General features: G+C 35.6%; 1 protein-coding gene across 4 annotated transcripts in view; it reads left to right on the top strand.

Moving 5' to 3' along the window:
• LHCGR (luteinizing hormone/choriogonadotropin receptor) overlaps window positions 1-25,561 on the top strand; it is a 77,411-nt gene that overhangs the window by 36,767 nt on the left and 15,083 nt on the right. For 2 of the 4 annotated variants that reach the window (XM_051975241.1, XM_051975242.1), the window contains 3 exons: window positions 2,881-2,955; window positions 3,044-3,121; window positions 20,383-20,451. In XM_051975241.1, the coding sequence (XP_051831201.1) occupies window positions 2,881-2,955; window positions 3,044-3,121; window positions 20,383-20,451 (222 nt within the window). The remainder of the gene's footprint in view (window positions 1-2,880; window positions 2,956-3,043; window positions 3,122-20,382; window positions 20,452-25,561) is intronic. The other 2 variants (XM_051975243.1, XM_051975244.1) reach the window with 1 other exon arrangement.

Below are 25,561 nucleotides of genomic sequence, written 5' to 3'. Positions count from 1 at the left end.
GTCTTATGCTGAATCCCTTTTGCTATAAATATAATTGTTCCCTAACATTTTTGTTAACTTCAGGGTTTTTTAATATTAAGATTTTCTTAATTTCAATTTAATAAGCATTTACTGAGTGAATATCTGCTATGTGCCAGATCCTACACAAAATACTTGAGATACAAAAGCCAAAAATGAAATTATCCTTGCTTTCAAGGACTTACTCTCTACTCAATAGGAATACAAGTAGGTTAATACAAATTATACATACAAAAAATGTAATGGGGAGGTTAGAGAATGGTAAGATGGGGGAATCAGAAGGGTCCTGACATGGAGGCTAGCAGTGGAATTGTGATTTGAAAGAGAAGAGATTTTATAAAGGAATATGAGTGACTATAATTCCTGGCACACAGTAGATATTCAACAAATGCTTGTTGATTGATTAGGAAGTTTATGCTTAATGTGGAAGACCATTTGAGCAAAGGCATGTGGCAAGGAAAAGATATAAAAAGTAGAGACCACCTCTCCACTTAGACTACTTTAGAACATTGTGTTGTTATTCAGTCATTTCAGCTCTTCATAACCCACTTTGGGGTTTTCTTGGCAGAAATGCTGAAAGGGGTTGCCATTTTCTTCTCCAATTCATTTTACAGATGAGAAAATGGAAGCAAACAGGGTTAAGTGGCTTGCCCAGAGTCACAAACCTCCTCAGTGTCTGGAGCCAGATTTTAAGTCATGAAGATTATTTTTCATGACTCCAGGCTTAGCACTCTAGCCACTGAGCCATCTAGCTTCATTTAAGCTACACAAGAGTGCTCTCAATCATGTGCAAAATTCATTCATCAAACATTTATTGAGCATCTCTTCTATACATTGCACTGTGCTAGGTCCAAGGGGGTGCAAATTCAAAAATAAAATCATCACTGTCCAAAAGAAGCTTACTGCAAGAAACAACACTTATACAGAAAAGTAAATACACAAATAGTGTACATGAGGAAAAGAGCAGTAAAATTAGGGACATCAGAGAAGGTTTCATTTATGAGATCATATGAAGCTTAGATTTGAAGGGAGCTGGGATTTTAATAATTGGATATAAGGAGGGAAGGAATTCCAGACAAATTCCCGTCTTTGCAAAGGCATGGAAGTAAAAAACAACATGGGCCAGGAACAGCAACTAGGTCATTCTGGCTAGCATAAAGACTACTAAAGAGCTAGGTTGAAACCTGATTAAATTTCAAACAGGAGAATTATCATTTTAACCAAGGAATAGTAAGAAGTTCGGAAATATCTTGTAGTCTGTGTATGGTGGATTTATCTAAGAACCTGAAGGCAAGGAGACCAATTAGAAAGTTATTGTAATTATCTAGGTAAAAGTTAAATAATGACCTGAACTGGGATAGTGATCATGTAAGTGGAAAGAAAGAGGTGGAAACCAAAGATGTTGAAAAGTTAGCATTAACAGGATCTGGCCACTAATTAGATGAGGGCAATGGAGAATGAGTCCAAACTATTCCAAAGTTGCAAATCTAAATAACTAAAAAGATTGTGGTTCACTCAACAGAATAAGGAAGTTTGGAGGAGGGGTGACTTTGAGAGGAAGATGAGGAATTTGTGATATCTTTGCAACATCTGTTAGGCAATAGACAATATGGGATCAAAGCTTAGAAGAATGAGGAGAGTTAGATATCTGATTTGGAAGTTATCTCAATAATTGAATCCAAAGGAGAGGAAGACAGGATCCCCAAGAGAGAATGTAAAGAACAATGAAAAAACCTGTTCAGATTCTGACAAAGGAAGTAGAAGTGGATGACATGTCACCCAGCAAAAGAGAGTGAGAAGAACTGTTAGAAAGTTAGGAAGAGAAACTAAAGAAAGAAGTGTCATGAAATTTTAGGAATAAGAGAGTTATCTAGGAGGAGACAGGGATCAAGAAGGATAAAGACTAAGAAAAGTTCCTTGGATTTAGCAATGAAGAGAGTAAATAAATAAAGGAACAAAAACTGGAAATTTGCAGAAATAAACACAAAAACTGATTGCTGCTGGAGATGGAAATACATCTCTCGGGCATGATTTAGAGGAGATTGCTAGTGATTTCTGGGAACCCTCATTTTTCTCATAAATGCTCATGAGCTTGTTTGGGATTATTGACCAACACGGAACCATGGTATCAATGACATCTAATGACCTTTGGCTTCATGAGCAGTATGGACAAAGTAGTTATGTAAGTAAACTGGAAATAAAGGAGGTCGCTGTCATAACAATACATGGGGAAAGTCTGGCTAGACATAGATGCAAATTATCTAGAAGACTTATAAAATTATAACTGACCACAAGCTCTGTGTGAACGAAAACCAACCATACTAAATAATATAAGCTTTGGGCTTCTTCCACCCTCTTTTCTCCTTTTACTTGCTTCATGGAAGTTGAAGAAACTCTTCCTGCAGGGTAAGTTAAGGAGAGAAAAAAAGTAATCATTCAGTTATACTCAGTAATCTCTCATTTGGATACTGCTTAGAGTCTATGGTCATCACGATGATTATTGTTATTCACATAACATATGACAATTTATAATCTGCTTCTTCTGGAGAGACAGAAAAAAATATTTTTAAATACCCATTTTATAGCTGAAAAAACTAAGGCTCAGATTGCCCAGGTCCCATGGTTAGAAAATCTGGAATTAGATTTCATCTCTGCCATGTCTGTCTGAACTTTACCTTCCCTCAATTATCTTGTACTTTTAGGCCCAGAAAAATCTGCAAAATCAAAAGGAATATCAAAGTAAAATTCCATAGTCTGGTTTCCCCTTTTACTTCATGTGAGGTTGATTCTTTGGTAGATTTTCTTTTGATTTTTCTCATGTTAGTGCCTTCATTTCCTATCCCCTTCACCTTTCTCTTGCAGGAGCATCTGTAACACAGGCATACAAAAGCTCCCAGATGTTACAAAGATTTTCTCAGCTGAATTTAATTTTATTTTGTAAGTACTAGGCTAATTGCTATGCATAACACTTTCACATTTGTCGTCAAAATTTGGAAAGTAAATATTTCTCATTTCTTTTCTCCAGGGAAATTTGTGATAACTTACACATAACCACCATCCCAGGAAATGCTTTTCAAGGGATGACTAACGAATCTGCAACACTGTAAGTAAACTCCAAGATTCAGTGCCTCTTGGGCAACCATAAGTATTTTTCTCACCTCCAGCTCAAGTTTTTTCACTGGTTGGAAGGTTTCTCTTTCTTAACTAAAATTCACACTCATTATTAACATTGTCCTGTACATGGAATTAGGAGTAAAAAGTAGGAATAATAATTTGTTCAAATTGTGCCCGTGGCAAATGATCTCATGATAATGGGTTGTTTCAGTGTGAATCTTATTTAAGGAGTGATTTGGATAACAGATCTAGCTAATTGAGTTTTGTTGTTGTTGTTGTTCTGGTGCACTGAACAGACACAGCTTCAACCTTTTGTATTCATATTTAATTAGGATGAAGATGAGAAAACTAAGGCAAGTGCAGGTTGATTTACCTAGGGTCATTTAGCTAGTTTTAGGAGTATTAAAACTCAAATGTTCCTGCTCCAAGTCCACCATTTTATAAACTATGCTACCTTAATAATGGATTATTATTATAAATTATCTATTAAATCACATATGGGTTGCTATCTATATCAGTGAAAGGAATTATAGCACCTAGAGTTTCCCCACTCTGAAGAAATCACAGATTGTTCTCTTATTCTTTGAATACTGTTTTTATCTGAATTCTGTCAAAGTCCCATTTCTTTTATGATTCTCCCAAATGCTTCTCCTCCTTATCTGGCCACTCTTTCTCAGTCTCCTCCTCTGGATCATCATCATTCACACATCTAGTACAAAAAGCATCACCAAACCTCTGTCCTAGGCCTTCTTCTCTTTCTACTCCCTTGGTGACCTCATGCATGCCTAATAGTTTGGTAAAAGTCTTTTTACAGATCAGTCACAGATCTATATATCCACTTCTTATCTTGAATTCCAATCTGGTATCACAAACTGCCTATTGGTCATCTCTACCTGGATGTTCTATAGGAATCTCAAACTAAATATGTCCAAACCTATGATTCTTCCAAATTTCATTATTCCTCTTGAATTCACATCCTCAGAGTTACACAGTTTTCTAACTTTGTAATCATCTTTAAAATTTTCTTTTCAATCAATTCACAAATCTTACTGATTCAACATCTTTCACATACTTGACTTTTATTTCCTTTTCTCCTCTCATTCAGACGTTATTATAGTGAAGCCCTTATCACCTCTCATCTGGACTTTTCCAATAATCTCCCAATGATAGCTGCTTTCAGTCTCTCCCCAACTCCAAACCATTTCCCACAGATTTGCCAAAATGATATTCCTAAAATATACAATCATATTCCTATTCCCATTCCCCAGTCAAATATCTGCAACAGCTCCTTATTGTCTTGAAGATCCTCAGCCTGGCATTTAAGGCCCTCCACAATCAGGCTTCCAACTCCCTTTACAATCTTGTTTCATATTACTTCATATCAGACATCCTCCACTCAGAGTCAAAATGGACTTCTAGCTATTCCCAATGCACAACATTCTACCTGCTGCCTCCCGGCAGCACTTCAGAAATGCACTTCCTCCTCTCAGAATTCTGAACCTCCTTCAAGACACAGCCCAGATGCCATTTCCCACAAAAGGCCTTTCTTGACTCCCTGGGCTGCTAATATTCTCTCCCCTTGATATTACTTTGCATTAGGCAACATGGCATAATGGTTGGTGAGACATCCCAGGAATAAGGGCAATCCCTATATTTTAATCTTATTGCTAACACTTACTGGCTTGTTAACCCAGGTCAAGATTCTTAACCTTTCAGAGCTTTAGGAAAGTGGCTAAGACCACAAGTTGCATAACACTTGCAGCAATTATTTATACAGATGAATTCACAGATCCAAAACTTTTTAATGTGTGGGTATTCACTATGGTGCAGTGGACAGAGCACCGAGCCTGGAGTTAGGAAGAACAGAGTTCAAATACGGCTTCAGACACTTACTAGCTGTGTGACCCTGAGCAAGCCATTTAACTCTGTCTCAGTTTCCTCATCTGTAAAATGAGCTGGAAAAGGAAATGAAGAAGGAAATCCAAGTATCTTTGCCAAAGAAACCCCAAAGTGGGTCATGAAGAGTCAGACATAATAAAACAATTGATCAACAACATAATATATTTTATTCATTTTATCCATCATGCATATATAGGTATATTATATTTACTCCTGTGCACATGAATGCACATAAAGAATGTAAGCTTCTTGAGGGCAAGCATTTTTTTTAATATCCCTATCATCTAGCACAGTGCCTTCCACATAGAAGGTGTAGGATTGATGACAGATAGAAAAAATAGATTATAGAGCATTTAATTAAGAGCAATTTAATTAATTAATTAATTATTCTAGGTCCTCTGTTAATAAATGGAAATGCAATTACAAACAGGCAAGACAGATTTTATCTTCAAAGATCTTACTTTTTTTGGAGCAGAGCTGAAAAGAACTAGGGCATGAAGAAGGAAAGGATATGTGCTTTATCGTGGTATAGAAATAGCTTGGAAATAGCATGAAAGTCTGGTTCAGATAAAGCTGAGACAAAATTCAGCTAGCACACCTATGGAACCCAGAAGCAAGATCCAAGGTTGTAGTGGTGGCGAGTGGAGAATAACTGGAACATGAATTACATGGTGAGGAGATGGCCAAGAAGTGATATGGAGGCCTGATTCTGAGCAACACAGTGGGAAAATTCCCAAGAAGACATTGTATTTTTCTTAGAAAAGGAGAGATTTAGAAAAGGAGATATAGATCCATGTACCTGGACTGACTTAGAACAATCATAATCAAACTAATGATCCATATGATCCTAACACACTTAGGAAGAGCTGGGAGTGGGAATAGACAGATTGGATCACTTCTTAGGGGCAATATGTTGGAAGAATACAACAAAGGTCACTTTTAAATATTACTTTTCAGGATCAGACATAGTTTTAATGCTAAAATTAATTATATATTTGCAATGGAGTATTTTTTGTTTTGTTTTGTTTTTGTAATAAATCAAATTGGATGCATTTTAATGAAAGGTCAAAGCATCTGATAGACAGTTAAGAGAGGGAACTTGGGGTAGGAATTTTCAAACCCAGCCTGGAATGCCTTTTTACCAGCTCCACAGTGAAGATCCATGAAATGAAGTGCTTGAATGTCTATTACATGTATAGTGCATTAAATAAGTGCTGAAGTGAGAAGAAGAAAAGTCTAGGGTATAGATCCCTTCCAAAAAGCTCACAACCTGAATGAGGAATTCAATACTTATATACTACATTGAAATCTTCATGAGAAATAGTCAAAATGGTGGGGAGGACACAAGCTGAGTTCAAATCCTGCCTCTGGAAACCTACTCCTTACATTACCACCATTAGGTCAATGTAACCTTTCTAGGACTCAGTTTCTTCAGCTGTAAAATGGGAGGAAGGAATCTAAATGTTTTATAAGGTTCCTTCTGGTTCTAGATCTATGACTCTATGGGAATCACTCCAGCATCTCTTACAGAAAACCCCAAATGGGATCACAAAGAATCAGACATGACTGAAATGACTGAACAACAACAACAAAAATGTTAATATTTTCTTTTCTAAGTCATTATTTTCATATATATCTCAAGGTCTAGCAAAGAGTTAGGAGGAATTTAGTAAATGTTTTTTGAGTAAATGAATAAATATATGAAATAAATGGAAAGTAATACAAGAGAGCATGTAATCTAGTGTGAGATTGCATATGAAGGCAACAAGGATTATAAGGCTTCAACAACTACATATAATTTTCCAGTGTTTTCTTCCATAAAACTTTTTAAATGAGTTTATATTCTAAACTAGTGCTGTCTTTGAATACCATATATTTCTGCTTGGCACAGAAACCAAATGTTTGCTGGTTGGGATGGTTTGGGGTCCTTTTTGATCTCCTCAGAATGGTGATGGGTCATCAGTTAAGATTTTTTAGGGAATGATGATAATATGATTTTATAGGGTTTTTTCCCTATCACTTCCCATTTTGTGGTATCAAGAGCTTATTAAAATAAGCCAAATAGAGTTCTTTCATTTGTACCCCATACTTTCTTTTAATTTTTAATCATTCTTTTAATTTCATATTGATTTTATCTTTGTGCTAATAAGTCAATATCTGATTATATGTTCATTGCTCATTCAGAAATGATTCCTTCGTTAGTAACTAGTAATTTCCGGTCCATTAAGATATAATCAATTTCATTTCTGTGATGTTATGCCTGTCAAATCTAGAGACTTCGAACCCTCTTCTTGAAGAAAGCAAATGTGATAATAGGTATGCAAGACTTCTATATAAACCTTTGATGTTTTTGTTACTTATTTTGAGTCATATTTTCCAATGTGTTTTTACTATTTTCCTCTATTACCACTTTTGCATTGAAATCACTAAATTTTAAAATATGTGGATTTAATTTAGAAGGTCTTAATCACTCCCTCACAGAATTTTTCTACCTCCTCATGATCTACATTAAATGCTGGCATATAAACTATAATGATCTTCTTGGTGGTCTTTTTATAAATGCTCATCATAAGCACTCTAGCTAACATGGTAAAGTGTCTTGTGAAAAGACGCCTCTTGTTGTCTTTGGACATATGATATAACTCCTCCAGCTCCTTTATTTGCCTCTCTGAAAAAGATCTATGAGTCATCTTTCCATTAAGCCGCGTCTTTCATTATGACTTCTGGTTTCATTTATAGCAAGAATATCAAGATTAATTTGAATAAACTCCTTAAGCAGTATGTCTACTTATTGGTCTCTGGACAAGGATTTCATATTTAGGGGACCAACAAGTTACTGCTTATAGACAATTTTAAAACTACATAATTCTAAGCTACATCTGTCTCCTTTTCCACCATTTCATCGCTGCAGAAGCAGAAAGTAGCTGCACAGAGCTCAGAATTAGTTTGCATTTTCTTTACTTCCTGGAGGTTAAAGTCAAAAAATCTGTCACTAGTTCACTAGTTCACTAGTAATAAACCTTTCATACTTAGGTAAGCAGGTCCTCAGAAAGTAGATGCAATTCCTATAGTTCAGTGGAAATGGTTCATTGGAAAGCTCCCTGGATTTGGAGTCAGGGCACCTAAATTCAAATCTATGAGGTTGAGAAAATCATTTAACTTCCATGTGCCACAATTTTCTCATCTTTAAAGTAAGAAGCTTCAACTATATTGCCTTTAAAGGGCCCGCTAATTCTAAATCTATGATCTTTGTTTTCACTGGGACAACATTCAAAGTTTTTCCTGCTCATACCTCAGAAATGGTTCCCATCTGCCTTTCCTCAGGCTCTATAACTTTTGACTGGGGTATCCTAGGGCAGAAGTGTCAAACACATGCAGGCCACATGCGGCACATTACAGTCCTAAGTGTGATCCAAAACAGATCAAAATGTAATCAGGAAATATTTAACAAAACAAATAAAAATACAATAAAACATGGATAATGTATGCAGAGTTCCAGGCTGGAAATCGGGAAGACATCTTCCTGAGTCTAAATTCAGGTTCAAGAACTGAGTAGCTAAGGGATGCTGGGCAAGTCATTTAACTCTGTTTGCCTTAGTTTCATCATCTGTAAAATAAGCTGAAGAAGGAAATGGTAAACCACTCCAGCATCTCTTCCAGAAAACCCCAAATGGGATCACAAAGAATCAGACATGACTGAAATGACTGAACAACAACAACAAAAATGTTAATTTTTTTTCTAAGTCAATATGTAGTCTATGGGGAGCCTTCTGTACAGATTGGTGGTCCCTGTTAGTTTCTATTTGAATTTAATATCACTGCCATAGAGAATAGTCTCAGGAAACATTTTCAAGAGTTCAGCTGTCACTGACTTTGTAATACACTGTCATCATGCACAAGACCTCAGGCAGTTTATAGCATAGCCCAGTCCACAAGTTGTCCCTAGAGACACATAGATTGGGGACATAAGAGCTTTCAACTGTCCTTCTTGCTTTCTCTCATTTACCTATGGAGACAACTAACTGGAAACTCAAGAGGTTATGGGTCAGTTTGAAGACATTAAACCAAAAATTCTGCATCTGTTTGTTTTTAATTAACTGTTTACAGGCAGTTTCCAAAAGAGAAAGACTTTAAATACTCTCTTTGGTTCTTTTGGAAATGACTGCTACTTTCCTGTTACCCGAGCAAAACTGCCCAGCCCCATTAATCATGTCAGCCCATCTGATTTTCTGAAAAATGAAAGGGACATAAAGTCCCTTCCACATCATGACTTTTCCCCATTGCAGTTTTGAAATATAACAAGTCAGCATAAGAAATTAAATGAGAATTTTGGGGGGATTTTGTAGAAGCTACAGAAACACAACGTCTATGATCAAATACTTAATTCAAATTTTACAATTAGATACTGTAAACACCAAAATAAAAGAAAAAGAAAAAATTCAAACTTCACTAGAGGGTCAAAAATTTTTACACCAATTTTCCAGATCAGCAAGGTACTGAGTCTTTAACTCTACGATGTGGAAGGGATAATTATATACAGGAGAGTGTACTGCAAATTAATATAATTTAAAGAAATTAGTGATTGATGAATGAATGGAAGAAGAGAGAGAGGAAAGGCAAGGAGAAAAAGCAAGAAAGGGAGGATTGTAGCAGATTGTTAGAGGTTAAATCAATCAGTAAGGATCTGTTAAGCACCTACTATGTACCAAGTACTGTGCTGGAGCTACAGAACAAAAGTGAAATGATCCCTGCCCTCAAGAAGCTTACAGTATAGAACAGAGAGACAAAATGTACAGGTATAAGGTATATGATCAAATATCTTTAGGTAGAAAGGCAATAGCATAAATTAAAGAACCCCCAGGGAACTCAATCAGTTCATCAGAATAAACAATCCTAAAAGATCTAAGGGGCAATGGGAAATTCTTTTTACTATAAAATTCCACACCTCCACTAAGTGCTGTACAATATTCTTATTGTGGTGCTATTAACTTATTATTGTTATTATTTTAAGGCTATCAGTGGGCCCCCATGGGATGTAATTGCCCTGCCTCAGAAATTAATGAGGATTCTGCCATATCCATCATGGCCCACAGTGGCTTCCATTTTCCTCAGAGGTTAGCAAATCAATTGGAATGGGAGCGATTAGTCATTTACCTAGCCAGTCCTCTTGTTCTAAGCTGAATGGACCCTTCTGTGAGTGAAGGATCATGCAGCGTACCCCATTGAAGTAATGGTATTATACTTAAGGAGAAAAGCATCGGTTTCTCAGCTCTAAAGTTCAACTCCATAATTAGAAAATAATAAGAGCAAACCTTCTCTTTTCATTATTAGAGGTATTTGAAATCTTGCACTCTGTGTGGCCCTTCTTCCCCTCCCTCATCCAAATCCATACCAACTCCAAGCTCATTTGCTAAAAACAAAACATTTCACTGAATGCCTGAGTAGCTCTGTAGGATGAATGCCAGGGCTGTGTAAATCAGTGCTAATGTTCCTATAGAGCTGTGTTTGCTTTTCATGCAGCCATCTCAAGAGTACGCCTTTAAATGATCTCCTAGACTAATCAGGAGTCACTGAGCTGCATCACAGCTGTAGCCACCTGTCCCGTTCCTGAACTGCAATGGACTGGGAGTCAAGAGACAGAGATGTGGCTCTTGGCCGGGCTACTGATTAGCTATGCAATATGGGGACTCTGGGGCTTAGTTTTTTTCTTCTTTAAAATAAGAAGGGTGAACTAGATAATCCTCAGAGTCTTACATTCTATAGAAGGCTGGGTCAGATAGCATTATGCTTTCTACTGTATCCCCAATCTTCTCTCTTGTAAGAAGAGATTACAATGATTATTTAAAGCTTCTTAGAGGGTAACTCTTCCTTTTCTCCTTCACCCTCCCTTTCCATAATGGTGGACACTGTCTGACCTGTTTTCTCCCCCGTTTCCCATACTGCCATAGACGCGTCCTCCAGTCTGACCTGGAGCCCCTCATGGTTACAGACAGGGAGAGCATCAGCTTTGAAATCAAGGAGCTCTAACCCTACCATTCCCTTTCTTGACCTTACCCACCCCACTTAACTCAGCCAGAATCTGCATGAGAAAGCAAAGGCAGCAAGAAGAAGTAACCAAGGGAATTCTCTATCCTAGTAGCAAACTCAGTCCTACCTAACTCTCTCCAATTTCTATATTCCCAGACTATACCTTTCATCTGTCCCATCTGGCATCCACACCAATAGTTTCTTCCTTTGTCCTAAATTTTTTCCTCTTCCTTCCATCCCCTCCCTTTCCTGTTACTCACTGAAACCTCCCTTTCCTGAAGTTATTTCTTCTCGTATTCTTGGAGGCTGAATGCCTCTTTTCTTATATAAAGAACTACAATTAAGAACAACAATGTAATACCTACTAAATACCCATCACTATGCTAAATACATTACACATATATCATCTAATTGAGTCCCATAGCAGTCCTGAGAATTATATGCTATTATCCCCATTTTACAGTTGAAAAAACTGAGGTAAATAGAATTAAAATGACTTTCCCAAGGCCATATAGCTAGTAAGTGTCTGCAGCCAGATTTGAACTCAGATATTCCTGACTCGAGGTATGACACTTCATGATCATTATCTCTTTTTACCACTTTTAGATTCTCCAATGCCAATGGTACTTAGTGACTATCTCTTTTCCTTTTAGGATCATTTCATTCTCTCCAGAATCTTGTTGCTGTCATCTATGCACTTCCAAGTCATTCATCCTCTTCCCAAATAGGTTCAGTATCCACCCCTATCTTTTCCTACCCCTAAATCTCTTGGCTTTCAAATACTTTGGCTTCTCACTTCCTGATCTTCCTCAAATTCCAACACCTCTATCCCCAAATTACATCAAGCAAAAAGAAGCCCATTTACACCTTCTTCTCAATTGTATTTGCCCCACATGGCAGAATTTCTTAATAGGGCTTTGGTTCTAAAAAGATTTAACTTAGAGCATCTTAACTAAGAACTCCAGAATTCTAAGTGAAACCCATTGTTTAGTTTTAATCCTGAATCACAAAATCTTGGAGTAGGATACTATCTGGTGCAAATTAGCCCTGAACAAGAATCTTACACTGCTGCAGATAAATGATCATCTATCCTTTTCTTGAAACTCTCTTGAAAACCCAAGCTAAATTTGAATAGCTCAAATTTTGAGGCAGTTTTCCCTTGCTTCAAACCAAAGCTCAAAGCTCTTTGACTCTTTTGTGTGCTAACTATGTAATTCTGGGCAAACCACGACCAGAATTTGCCCTTGATCCTCTCTGAGTCAGGAAGACTATATGTAATGGTATTGCTAAAAAGGACTTTAAATGTGCTGTCTTTATCACTCAAACATATGGCATTATTATCAATGTCCAACTATTCAGAATGGCTCATCTTGTGAATCTCCTTCTTGCTAGCCAAGGACATTCCAATGCTGAAGTCACTGTGATCCAGGATGCAGGAAGAAAACATTTACCAAGGGTCAAGAGCAAAGGGGTGGGAAGAATCCTTTGCCACTAGGGGTTTCAAGCAATGCCAAAAAGCATTAAAATATATTAGTTATATTTGAGTAAGTTTAACAAAATCTAGTTTTTCATCTCAATATCTCCCTGAAAGTGAATAATTATAAGTCATAGAATTGGTTTTGCATTGGACAGAAGCCCTAATTTCCTTTACCTTCAAAATATATTGAGAAGCTTCACTAAAAGAACTCTATGTATAAAAATCTGAATTTACAAAGTTCAAATCAATTCAACAAACAAGTATCAAGCATCTACTATGTGCAAATCAACATACTAGCCATTGGATTGTTGAATAATAATAATTCATTTTGCAAGAATCACTGTAGGATTTTCTTGAATTAAGTACTTCTAGGGCACTTAAAATAATATAATAACAAAAAATAATAATAGATGTTTCTGTAGCACCTTGATATTTGAATAGTACTTTATATACATTATCTCATTTGATCTATTTTGATTGATTTAGTAACAATACTAAAATAAGTGGTATAAGTATTACTTTTCCCTGTTTTACAGATTAAAAACAGAAATGAGAAAGGTTATGTAATTTGCCAAGGATCATATAGTTAGGAAATTTCAGTGGCAGAACTTAAATTCAGGCCTTCTTAACTTGAATACTTGCACTTTATATGTTTTTCCAGGCTTATGAAATTGTGACCTACCCACAACTTTTCATGCCACAGTTAATGTGAAAAGCAAAGACCACTTATATAGACAAGTATACTAATAAATTGTCTTTGCAGGGACTTTCCAAAAGGCATTGGAGGAAGAAGGGATAAATGAAACAGGAGTTCTGGAAGTGATTTTATTATATAAAGGGAGAGGGGGAAGCAATACCTTCTAGAAGAAAGGGGGAAGCCACAGTTGGGGAACTTAAAACAAGCCAGTAGGAAATAATCAGCTTATTCATTTAAAAAGTTGTCTCCTAACAGAGTACTGTTGTTGCAAACTTAAGCAGTGTCTTGCATAGACAAGAAAAGAGTTAATTCCAGATCTTCTTTGTTTTTGAATATGCTATCTGTGTGCAACTATGGGAATATATCTACAAAAACATAATCTAGGACCTTAATATCTAAAATATGTCATGTTGCTCCAGTTATAAGGTCATCTCTGGAGGCCCTAGGGATTTGTAAACATGAATCAGAGAAGTTTAGATTTATAAAGAAGGTCAGAGGCCATTTAGTCTAATGGGTGCCCAAAAAGGAATGAATCTCCACTACAATGTAGTTGATAAATCATCCAACTTGTCAATAAAATCTTTCAGTTAAGAGAGCTTACTACTTACCCCACTGAAGCAGTCTAGTCCACGTTGGGACTGGACAGCTCTTACTATTAGGAAGAATTTCCTGACCTCAGGGTGAAACTTGAATTATTTTAATTCCTACCCATTGTTTCTGGTTCTTAAACAAACAAGTTTAAACCATCTTCCACATAACATTCCTTTAAATACTCAAGTAAAACAATCATGTCTCCCTGTGAATCTTCTCCAAACTAAACATCCTTGTTCCTTAAACTAATCCACATAGTACATGAAATTGAGATCTTTTCCTCTTCTTAATATGCTTCCCCAGGTAAGACATTCAGAACTAAATTCAGAATCAAGCAAACTAGGGATCTGATTTTATTGAAGCAAAGTCTAAGAGGACTGTCACCTCAATTCCTAAAAGAGATGCTTTTTAGTGTGGCCAAAGTATGAGTTACCTTTTTGGGGCACTCCATCACACTGGATTCATTCTAAGAGTGAAGTCCACTTAAACTTTAGATTTTGTTTTCAAACAAACTGCTGTCTAGCTGTGCCTTTCCCATCTTCTATTTAGGATATGATTTTTAAATCCCTATAAGGAGTTTTATATTTATTTCTGTTGAATTACATCTTATTAGATTTATTTCTGGTGCTAAAGCTTTTGAATCCTTTCTACAAGTTACAAAATAAACCCACAAAATGAAAAGTATTTTACATAATGATGACAAAATGACAAAACCCAGAATAACATAATTTTTATATAATAATAACAATTATTTACAAAATAGTAACAATATCCAAGAAGAAATCATGGAAAGGGAAATCCAACTCTAAATAAGTACACAATGTATAAAATATTTTAGCATCAGTCTATCAAAGCATACTTAGCATTTGTATAGGTTGGATTATAAAATGTTCTTAAAGAAATAAAAAATAATCTCAATATTTTAGGGAAATATTCAATGCTCATAACTGGAAAAATATAATACAAATGACAATACAAGTAATCTTAATTTAAAGTTTTAATACTATTCCAATCAAACTACCAAAGGGATACTTTATAGAACTCAGTAAAATAATAAGAAAAATTCATTTAGAGGAGCAAAAGATGTAGGCCATCAATGGAAAAAATTTAAAAAGATAGAAATGCAGGAGGAAGAGCACATTCAGACCTCAAAGTAAATTATAAAATAGCAATTATCAAAACCTTTTGCTGTTGTTTAAAAGTTAGAACAATAGCTAAATATAACAGACTAGACAAGGGAGAATAAGAAATCATTGAACTCAATAACCTAACGCTTGATAAACTTGAAAACACCAGTTTCTTAGAAAAGAAACCCTATTTGTTGAGAACTGTTAGGAACAAATGGAAAACAAGTTTGGCAGAAATTTGGCTGGTACCAGTACCTTACACCATATGCCACAATAAATTCAATATGGATATGCAACCTGAATATTAAAAGTCATACAATGAAAAAAATTGAAAGAGAAGCAGATCATATTCCCTTCTTAGCCATGGAAAATTGAATTCTTAACCAAAAAAAAGGATAAATCCAATTACAAAAGATAAATTAAATAATTTAATTCTGTGAAATGGAAGCCTTTTCTATAAATAAAATTAATGCATCTAAGCTAGGAAAGGAAGCAGTCATATGAACAATTTTTTTTCAAATTCCTCAGATAAGAGTTTGTATACCCAAAATACATAGATAGCAAAGAAAAGCATATTAGACAAAAAAGACACTACCCAATAGATAAGTAGTCAGAATATATGAACAATTTTGGAAAGAATTAAAAACTCCTGAAAACTATATGAAAGGATTCCCCAAATCATTTATAAAAAATTTTCAAATCAAAATAGCCTTAAGATTTTATTCCATACTTCCCAAAACTGGAAAAATAACAATAACAATAATAATGTAAATAGTCAATTTTTTAAAGCTTTTTATTTTCAAAACATATGCAGGGATAATTTTTCAACATTGATCCTTGCATAGCCTGTTTCATATTTTCCCTCCTTTCCTCCACCCCTTCCCCTAGATAGCAAGCAATCTAATATATGATAGACATGTTAAAATATATGTTAAATCCAATATGTGTAAACATTTTTATACAGTTCTCTTGTTGCACAAGAAAAATCAAATCAAAAAGGAAAGAAAACAAGTTTAAAAAATGCAAGTGAACATCAAACAGATTGAGAATGTTATGTTGTAATCCACATTTAGTTTCCACTGTCCTCTCTTTGAGTGTAGATGACTCTCTTCATCACAAAATGATTGGAACTGGCATCAATCATCTCAGTATTGGAAAGAGTCACCTTCACCAGAATTGATCATCCTGTAATATTGATGTTGCTATGTACAATGATCTCCTAGTTCTGCTCATTTCATTTTGCATCATTTCATGTAAGTTTCTCCAGACCTCTTTAAAATCATCCTCGTTTCTTATAGAACAATAATGTGAATAGTCAATGTTGAAGAGGTTTTGGAAAGATTGCACTAATGCATTGTTGGTGCAGTTGTATGTAGGTATTCTAGAAAGCAGTTTGAAAATATGCAAATAAAGTGACTACCCTTTGACACAAATATTGAACTATTAAGGGTAGATTCCAAGGAGATCAATGACAAAACAACTCCATATATTCCAAAATATTTATAGCAAAGAGTAGGTTGTCTATTGATTGAGAAAGGGCTAAACAAATTGTGCTACATTAGTGAAATGGAATGGCACTATGATGTAATGCCTCCCCTTTCTTCAAAAAAAAAAAAAAGATGTCACTTGATCCATCCTTCCATACCAGCTATTCTCCCACAGTACTCCTCTCTTTTGTGGCTACACTGCTTGAGAAGGTTGTCTATGATAAATGCTTCTATTCCCTTTCCTTGCTCTCTCTTAACTCTACAATCTGTCTTTTGACCTCATCATTCAACTGAAATAATTCTTTCCAAAGTTACTAATGATCTCTTAATTCCCAAATCTAACAGCTTTTTCTCAATTCTCATCTATCTTGATCTCTCTGAGCCTATGATCCTATCAACAATCATGTTTACCTTGCTCCTCTCATGTCTCTAGATTTTTATAACTCTACCAGTCATGGTTCTCCTCCTATTCATCTGATTGTTTCATCTCAGTCTCCTTTGCTCAGGCTTCATCTGGGTCATACTCATTAACAGTGGGTGAACCAAGGCTCCGTCCCATACCATCTTCTCTTCTCTCTCCATTCTGCTTCACTTATTGATCTTATCAGCTCCTATGGATTCAATTATCATCTCTATTCACATGATCCTCAAATGTAATTAGCCAGTCCTTATTTCTCTGTTGACCTCCACTCATATATCTCCAAATAACTATAGGACATATCTAAGATGTTCTGAAGACATCTTAAACTCAACATGTAACTCATTTTCTAAATTCCATATTACTGTTGAAAGTTCTGCCATCCTCTAAGTCTTCCAGGCTTGCAATTTATCTTTAATTTTGTTATCAGACAACTTACTTTTTTTTTCTCTTTTGTTCTACTATTGTTTGATGTCTCTTGGAGTTCCTGAATTCTGTTTGATCTCTTCTAGCTTTTAGGAAGTCCAATACTTACTTGGCTAAAGTTTTACTATTTTCTTTCCTAAACTATTTGTTCTTTCAATTGTTTCCTCCAGAGTTTCTGTTTCATTATTTAATTTATTGCTTCATTTCTTCTAGGTATTCATGTAGTCTTTAGGACGATACAAAGTTGGAAGAAATAGTTATGGTAGATGACAGATCATTACAAGCCTGAAATGACTATCTAAAATTAAAAAGATTCAATTTAAACAAAAACAAATGTTAAGCCTTGCATTTAGGTTTCAAAAAAATCCATTCTGCCTTTATAGAAGGCTTAGTTAGAAATTCACATGGGAACAGACTAGAGTTTTGTATGCTACAAACTCTGTATGAATCACTCAGGTCCTCAATTTCTTCATCTGTAAATGAGTAGAAGTGGAGAGTGAAATAAATGCCTTCTCTGTGATCCTATGATCCTGTGAACATGGTGGCATATAAAAAAGCTCATATCAATACGTCACCATGCAATAAGCATATATTAAGTGTCCATATGTGCCAGGCTTTGTTCGAAATGCTAAGATACAAAAAAATAGCAAAAAAGTTCCTGCCCTCAAGGAGTTCATAATTCAATCAGAAAGACAATATACAAACAAATTTGTAATTCTGGAGAAACCATACCTTCATTTCCAACTAATTCCTAATTCAACCTCTTTACCAAGTAATTAGGGTCTTAAACAAATGTTATCATCTGTCCATACTGAGTCTGTTTCCCAAAGAGATCATAAAAGAGGGGAAAAAACCACTTATGAAAAAATATTTATGGCAGCCCTTTTTATCGTGGCAAGGGACTGGAAACTGCATGGATGCCCATCAGTTGGGGGATGGCTGAATAAATTGTGGTCTATGAGTGTAATGAAATATTATTGTTCTATAAGAAATGATGCAGCAGGATGATTTCAGAAAGGCCTGGAGTGATTTACATGAACTGATGCTAAGTCAAATGAGTAGAACCAGGAGAACATTGAACACAGCGACAAGATTACATGATACTGAACTCTGATGGACATGGCTCTTTTCAACAAAGAGGTAGTTCAGGCCAGTTTCAATAGTCTTGTGATGGAGAGAGTCACTTACACCCAGAGAGAGGACTGTGGGAACTGAGTGTGGATTCCAAAATAGCATTTTCTCTTTTTTGTTATTGGATTGCATTTTGTTTTCTTTCCTATTTTTTTCCTTTTTGATCTGATTTTTCCTGTGCAACACAATAATTGTGGAAATATGTATAGAAGAATTGCACATGTTTAATATATATTGAATTACTTGCCATCTAGGAGAGAGCATGGAGGGAAAGGAGGAAGAAAAAAATTGGAACACAAGGTTTTACAAATGCAAATGTTGAAAATTATTTATGTGTTTGTTTTGAAAATAAAAAGCTTTTTAAAAGGAAGGAAGGGAGAAAGAAAGAGAAAGAGAGAGAAAGAGACAGAGAGACAGAGAAAGAGAAAGAGAGAAAGAAAGAAAAAAAGAAAGAAAGAGTTCCCAGAAACAAGCTATTTATACCTTCCTAGGATCAGCCAAGCCACATACACCAAAATTTATCACCACTGGTAGATTGGACACTCAGTGATGAATTATCTGACAATGACAATCTCAGTAAGTTGTTGGTATCTGTTGACCACCAACCATAAGTTTGGCCCTATTGAGTTTCAAATAGAGCACAAGACATGGACCCTCCTCTCTTGAATCTTACAATTTAATTGGAGAGAGAAAACTAGCTCAAATAAGTCAACAGGGTACCCAAATCAGAATACTATGTAAATGTTGTGCTGTAGCACAGAATATAAGTTCTCAGAAATTCATAGAAGACACAATTCGTAGAGAATTGATCTAAGCAGGGGAGGTTCCCTAGGGACAATGGGTATGATTTGAACTTGAGATGAAGAGGAAATGAAGAGAAAAACCAGTTGGATGTTTCAAAGAATATCTACAAAGTGTATATGTATATACATATATATATGGTGTAGTTGTAGTTCAGCTATAATACTTGGCAACCTGTTTCATAATTTCATCTCATAATCATGATTTATTTTGTAATAATAACCCCTCAATAATTTATCTGTTTTGGAAACATTTTTTTCCAAAAAACCTAGCTGTGTCACTTCCTTTCTCTGATCTCAATTTCCTCATCTGTAAAAATAAAGGAATTGAAATAGATCTTGAATTTAGGGTTAGAAGAAACCTTTGAAATCATCTAGTCCAACTCTCAAATTTTATAACTAGCGTTCTTAAACGTTTTTGTATCATGGACCTCTTTGGCAAACTGGTGAAGCCTAGGGACTTTTTCTAAGAATGTCTTCCCAAATATGTAAATATGTTTAGAAGAATCAAAGAGGGAGAAAAATTTGGAATGCAAGATTTTGCATAGGTGAATGCTGAAAACTATCTTTGCATGTATTTGGAAAAATATAATACTAATTAAGAATAATATCTTAAAATACTTGAAGGAAATGCAAATCTCAGGTAGTTAAAATCAGGATGTAATTTTTCCCCATCTAAGTTCATGGATCTTTGAAATCTATTCATGGACCCCTTAGGAAATCTATGTATTTCAGCTTTAGAGATAGTTTTTCAGGTAAGAACATTGAGACTTTCCCCAAAACAATAAAACTAAGATTTGAACTAGGTCCTCTGAATCTACAATCACTAGTCTTTCCACTGGGGAACCATGTTGACCTCTAAAATCTTTTTTTTTAAGCTCTAAGAGCTTATTTGATTCTATTCCATTGGATTGTCTCAAAGTGACTCCCACCATATCCACATTACCACAATACTACACACAGAAACTAAATTAAAACTTTTCTCTGGCCTCTAGAAGTTGACAATCTTAAAAAAGTCAACTTCTTGTTAGTGAAACATGCTGCTACAAATGTCTGAATTATAGTAATTCAGAAATGCCCAAAGGAAGAATCATTTTTCCACTTTTTAATCTCATTTCTTTGAGTTCTATTCTGTCCCCGCTCCCCATCTCATCACCCCTTTTTCTGCAGCAAACTATATGGAAACGGATTTGAAGAAATACAAAGCCACGCATTCAATGGGACAACGCTGATTTCACTGTAAGTATTCTTATTCCCGCAGCTCATGAATAAAAATGAAACATTAATCTGGCCACCAGATCAAATTCAATCTTCAGCAACTAACTCTAGGTAAAAATAAACTTTCAAGTGGTTAGTCATCAGCACTTCAATATGTTACCAAGCAACTGACTGGCTGAAAACCCCAAAGCACCCTACTTTCAAAGATAGAGCAGGCTGCCTCCCTACATAGAGGTTGACAGTTTGCTAAATATTCAATAACACCACTTCATACCTTCTTCATCTCACAACTTCCTCTATAACCCCCTTTTCAGATAGATGATATCTCAGAGAAGACACAATTTAGGGGGGAAATTCTTAGGGGCTTTTTTTTCTAGATACCCACTGTAGAGAAATCAAAACCTAATTTTCTTGCTGGTCAAGAGTCCTAATATTCAAGTTACCACCATAGCACTTTGTTCCTAGATCAATCCTTGCTTAGACAGAGTTCACTCATCTTTAGCTCAATAAGAGAATCATGCCCCAACCCTGGTTTCTCCTTCTTTTTTACTATTCTTTGGTCCCTTAGTCTCATGTCAAAGCAGTGATAGATCTCTTGTACAGCTGATGACCCAGTGATGAAAAATAGGTTAAATAAAACCTATTTTAAAATATCAGTGCCATACTGAATGTCTACCAGAAGGCATTTAAAACAAAACTATTTTGCAGCAAGTGTATCCATATAATAATCTATTTTTTAAAAATGAAACAAATTAAGGAAACTGCCTATGCTACTAAACAAATCACACAGATCTTGACCTCATGACAAGTTAAAATTCCATAAAAGAAGCAACTTAATTTAGTCTCAAACCTTTTATATATGTCTCCATACATAATGATAGCTTTTTCCTTATTCTATGTGGAGATGTATCTACAGATAAGTGTGGTTTAAATATGTAGAGATACACATGCAGCAGTCCAATTGACATGTCTAATTCATGGTCCACTTGGGTTCTTTAGATCAGTTTCTGTCATGAATATACTTAGATACTCATGTTCTGTGTAATATTTGTTTCAACAAAAATTTCAATTGAAATTCAATTTCTACCTGTATAATACTGTGAAAAGAAAAAGGAACATTAATAGTAAGGATTTTGCAGGAAGGAAGGAAAAAAGGAAGGAAGGAAGGAACGAACGAAAGAACGAACGAACGAAGGGAGAGGGAAAGGAGAAAAGAGAGTAAGACAGATTTTTTAGTTAATGCCCCATATTCTGTACTTATTCAACCCAGATTCCAGTTATCTAATAATCAGTGACATTTGAAAGTAATATTAAATCTTAGTAAGAGCTGAGGTCAGCAAGTATGTGTTCACTTATGTTTACTAGAATACATTTAAGTCAGAAAAGAATTTTAAAATTTTCATTGAAGAGGATTAAAAAAGGGAAAACTTTAATACTTAAAGTGTTATAGAAATGTGTTATTATTAGTCAGGTCAAGAAGAATTTATTAAGTACTTACCATTTGCTAGTCACTGTGCTGCCTATTATTATTATCACTGTTGTTTTTCCAATTTGTTCCCAATTATCTAGAGAATTAATGTAACCAAAATCCATTGTTCCTAGTACTCTTTTTTTTCCTGAGACAATTGAGGTTAAGTAACTTGAGCAGGATTACACAGCTAGAAAGTATTAAGTGTCTGAGACCAGATTTGAACTCAGGTCCTCCTGGCTTCAGGGCTGGTGCTCTATCCACTGTGCCACCTAGCTGCTCCTATTCCTAGCATTCTTCTGGCTTATGGGATGATCTTATTTTTTTCTCTTAGCCTGTCCCTTTGAATTTTAAAAGGTAGTCACATGGCTATGTGTTGTCTACCAAAAAGACTCCCCCCCACTATTCAGAATAGTTCCCCAAAGCAGAAAGCAAGGAAGTATGGTCAATTTATTTGTTTTTTGACTGGATTACAAAATGTGTAGATAAAAAAAGATTATGGTAGATGGAAGAGAACTGGGCTTTAATAAACCATGCAAAGCTCTCTCTTGTGAAAATGTGAACAATTAATTTGAACTGGTTGTCATGGGGATTATTTACTCACATGGCACAATTTGAAAGATTTACGATCATAACTGAACATAATTAAAACAAACTGAAACCCGAGGACGAACTGTGGCAGCTTGGGAAAGGAAACTCCATTTGATTTAGATTTCAAATAGCAATTGATTCTGACAACCTGATCTCTTTGAAAGTTGAAATATACTCAAGGGATACGAATGTGCAAAATGTGTGCATTCTAAGATATGTATGAAAGGACTGAAGGTTTCCACAGTAACACTCTTAGAAGAAGCATCCCCAAACAGTCCCTGGGGGGAATGGGCTGCCATGGTACTGATGATTTTTAGATGACAGGCATGATTTGGAGGCCATCAGAAAGACAGGGAAGAAGATATAAAGCATCCCACTTTGAGACTAATGCCCAGTTAAATAGCTGATCATTACTTACTTTAAGACTTCTAAAGCCCCCTGGTTGCTCTGATGTGGGTACTCTCTCCAACAATATAGCTCCTCAACCCTCTACTGCACACTAATAGAGGTTCTTCATGACTTTATTTGACCAAAAAGTTATAATATGATCAATAATGCAACCTTTGGGGGTTTCATCATATTGGTTCTTAGAGGACAAATATTAGGTTCATCATAAGGGTAATTATTTAAAGGTCATTCCAGCTTGGTCTCAGGATCTCTTCTTCCCTCTGCCCTTGATCCTACCTTGCTAAGAAACATCATCTATAGTGGAAGTCTATTTACCATGTAGTAATGACAGGCTGAACCACATATAGACTCACTAGAAAGATGTCAATTATCTTCCTGATATGACAGTAATAGAATAGCTAGATAACATTTATATAGCATTTACTAGGCCCCTGGTATGGTGCTATACATTTTTAATAATTACATTTTATAATTATTATCCCATTTGATCCTCACAACAAATCTGGATGGGAGATACTGTTTAATAGATGAAGACACTTAGACAAAAAAGATTAAATGATTGCATAGCTACTAAGTAACTAAAGCCAAATTTGAATTCAGATCTTCCCTTCGCCAGGCCTGGCACTTCATCCATTGTGCTGTCTAGAAGATGGGAAAGCCCATGCTTGAACCATTAGGGTAGTCCGATTCCCATTTGCTTAATAAAAGAAATGCTTTCTAGAATGTACACTGACAGTAAGAGCCTTTTAAAATCACAAGGTCAAGTTAGATAAGTCAGCACTGAAAAGTTAAGACTAAGGAGCTCTAGTTTTAAAAGCAACAAAAATCATCAGGCAGCTATCCAAGTAGTTACTGCCATATCTCTCTATTAGCTTTTAATACTTCTCTCTCAATTCCTGATGATGTATTCTAAACTGACTGGACACTTTCTTGGACCCTCAGAATAGAGATCACAGCTCATCCCCACTTCCTGGCTGCCTAGTTCAATCATGACTAACCCAGACCACGTTGCCCACAGACCTTGAGCCTGAGTAGTCCTCAGCTAACAGGGCTTGCCAGCTGGCCTAGTATCCACAGAGGATCTGTGGCTTTCAATGTATTGCTTTTCACTGTAAAGGCTAACCCTGATACAAAAGATAGAATTCTTGTTCATCTAGCCATCTTCCTTTGTCCACACTGATTTCCCTTGATTTATGTTTTTAAATAACTCTTATCTGATCTGCAAAACATAACTGTTGCTTAAATGAATTTGCTCGAATTTTTTTTAAGTTTAATAAAACTGTCCAGTCAACCTGTACTTTTAAGAAGCTATTTTAATTCATTAAGTGACCCAAGAAAAAGAAGTCTGAGACTTTAGGTTTTTCTTTTTTCCTCTTCAAAATCTCATTTCATGTTTTCTTACTTCATATTTGATTCTTCAAGAGATTCATGCTGATGGCAAAGCATAGGAGTAGCAACTAAAGAATGATGACTTGCAATGTTATGTCTTCTGCTATGACCTTCTGAAACATCAATGAATTAGAAGGAAAAGGAGATAAAACTGCTTGGTAATCCTTTATATGCTCTAGGCTCAATCTCCCAACTCCAATTTAGCACATAGGTCAAATCACCAGAGCTAAACCATTGTCCCATCTCCCCTCAAGATCCTAAAGGTACCTCTGAGGGGAAGTAGGGTTCTTCTAATTCCTGCACTAAATGATTCCCTCTGGAAAATTCCTCCCATATGAAAACCAATGATTTTTATCCCAATATTATTTGCCAGTGACAGTTATTATAACCCCAATATCACTTAAATAATTAATATTCCCTCAATATCATAAATAAGTAATTAATGTCAATTAACTTTTACAAAAGGATATTTACTGAGAAGATATGGGAAGAAGAAAAATATATATACCCACCCGACCATGCTCTCCCTTTACCACCTTGGACCCTGGACAGTATGTGCTCAAACTTATTGTGATTGCTACAAATATTTCCCCCATTTAGCTCCCTTCTCAGTGTATTATGAGCAATGGGTGAGTTACTATTCCCTTGTTTGCAGGATATGATGCCTAAGAAATGAGGTTGCCTTTGCTGGGCTGATCAAACAGATTAGCCTATGTACACCCTCTGCATTGGAGAAATAGACCCTACATTATGTGCCATCAGGCATTTCCATAAACAAATACACCAGGCATCCATGTGAGTTGGCACCAGACAGAGCAGATTATGTACACTTGAAAGACTAGGTCCTTGTTGGGCAACCTCCAGTCTCTTTAATAGGGGGCTAAACTTTTAGGTTCCCAAAGAGAGATCAGATTTATAATGTAAGTTTCCTCTTGTCATGAGAAAGGAAAATAATACAATTTCAATAAAGTATAAACAAAATGAGAGGCTAGAAAGAGGCAGAACTTAGAACCTGACGTTGAAAGGTACAAGATGTTTGCCAAGGGAATCTGGAAATAGGAAAGATTGGAGGGGGACTAAGAGTATAGAAATATCTGAAAGCACTTCCTAATTTTTCCAAGGACCAGTACTAAATAGTATTGTCAAACTAATAACTTACATGTATATAATAATTTTTATATATTATTTGATGCTCACAGCGAGCTAGAGAAGTCAATAATATAGGTAAAATTTTCCCATTTTAGAGATAAAGTAATAAATCTCAGAGAAGTTAAA

The sequence above is a fragment of the Antechinus flavipes genome, chromosome 2 (assembly GCF_016432865.1).
Source record: "Antechinus flavipes isolate AdamAnt ecotype Samford, QLD, Australia chromosome 2, AdamAnt_v2, whole genome shotgun sequence".
In the NCBI taxonomy this organism is placed as follows: domain Eukaryota; kingdom Metazoa; phylum Chordata; class Mammalia; order Dasyuromorphia; family Dasyuridae; genus Antechinus; species Antechinus flavipes.
The sequence above is the reverse complement of the archived record's forward strand: the minus strand, read 5'-3'. Positions and strand labels throughout refer to the sequence as shown.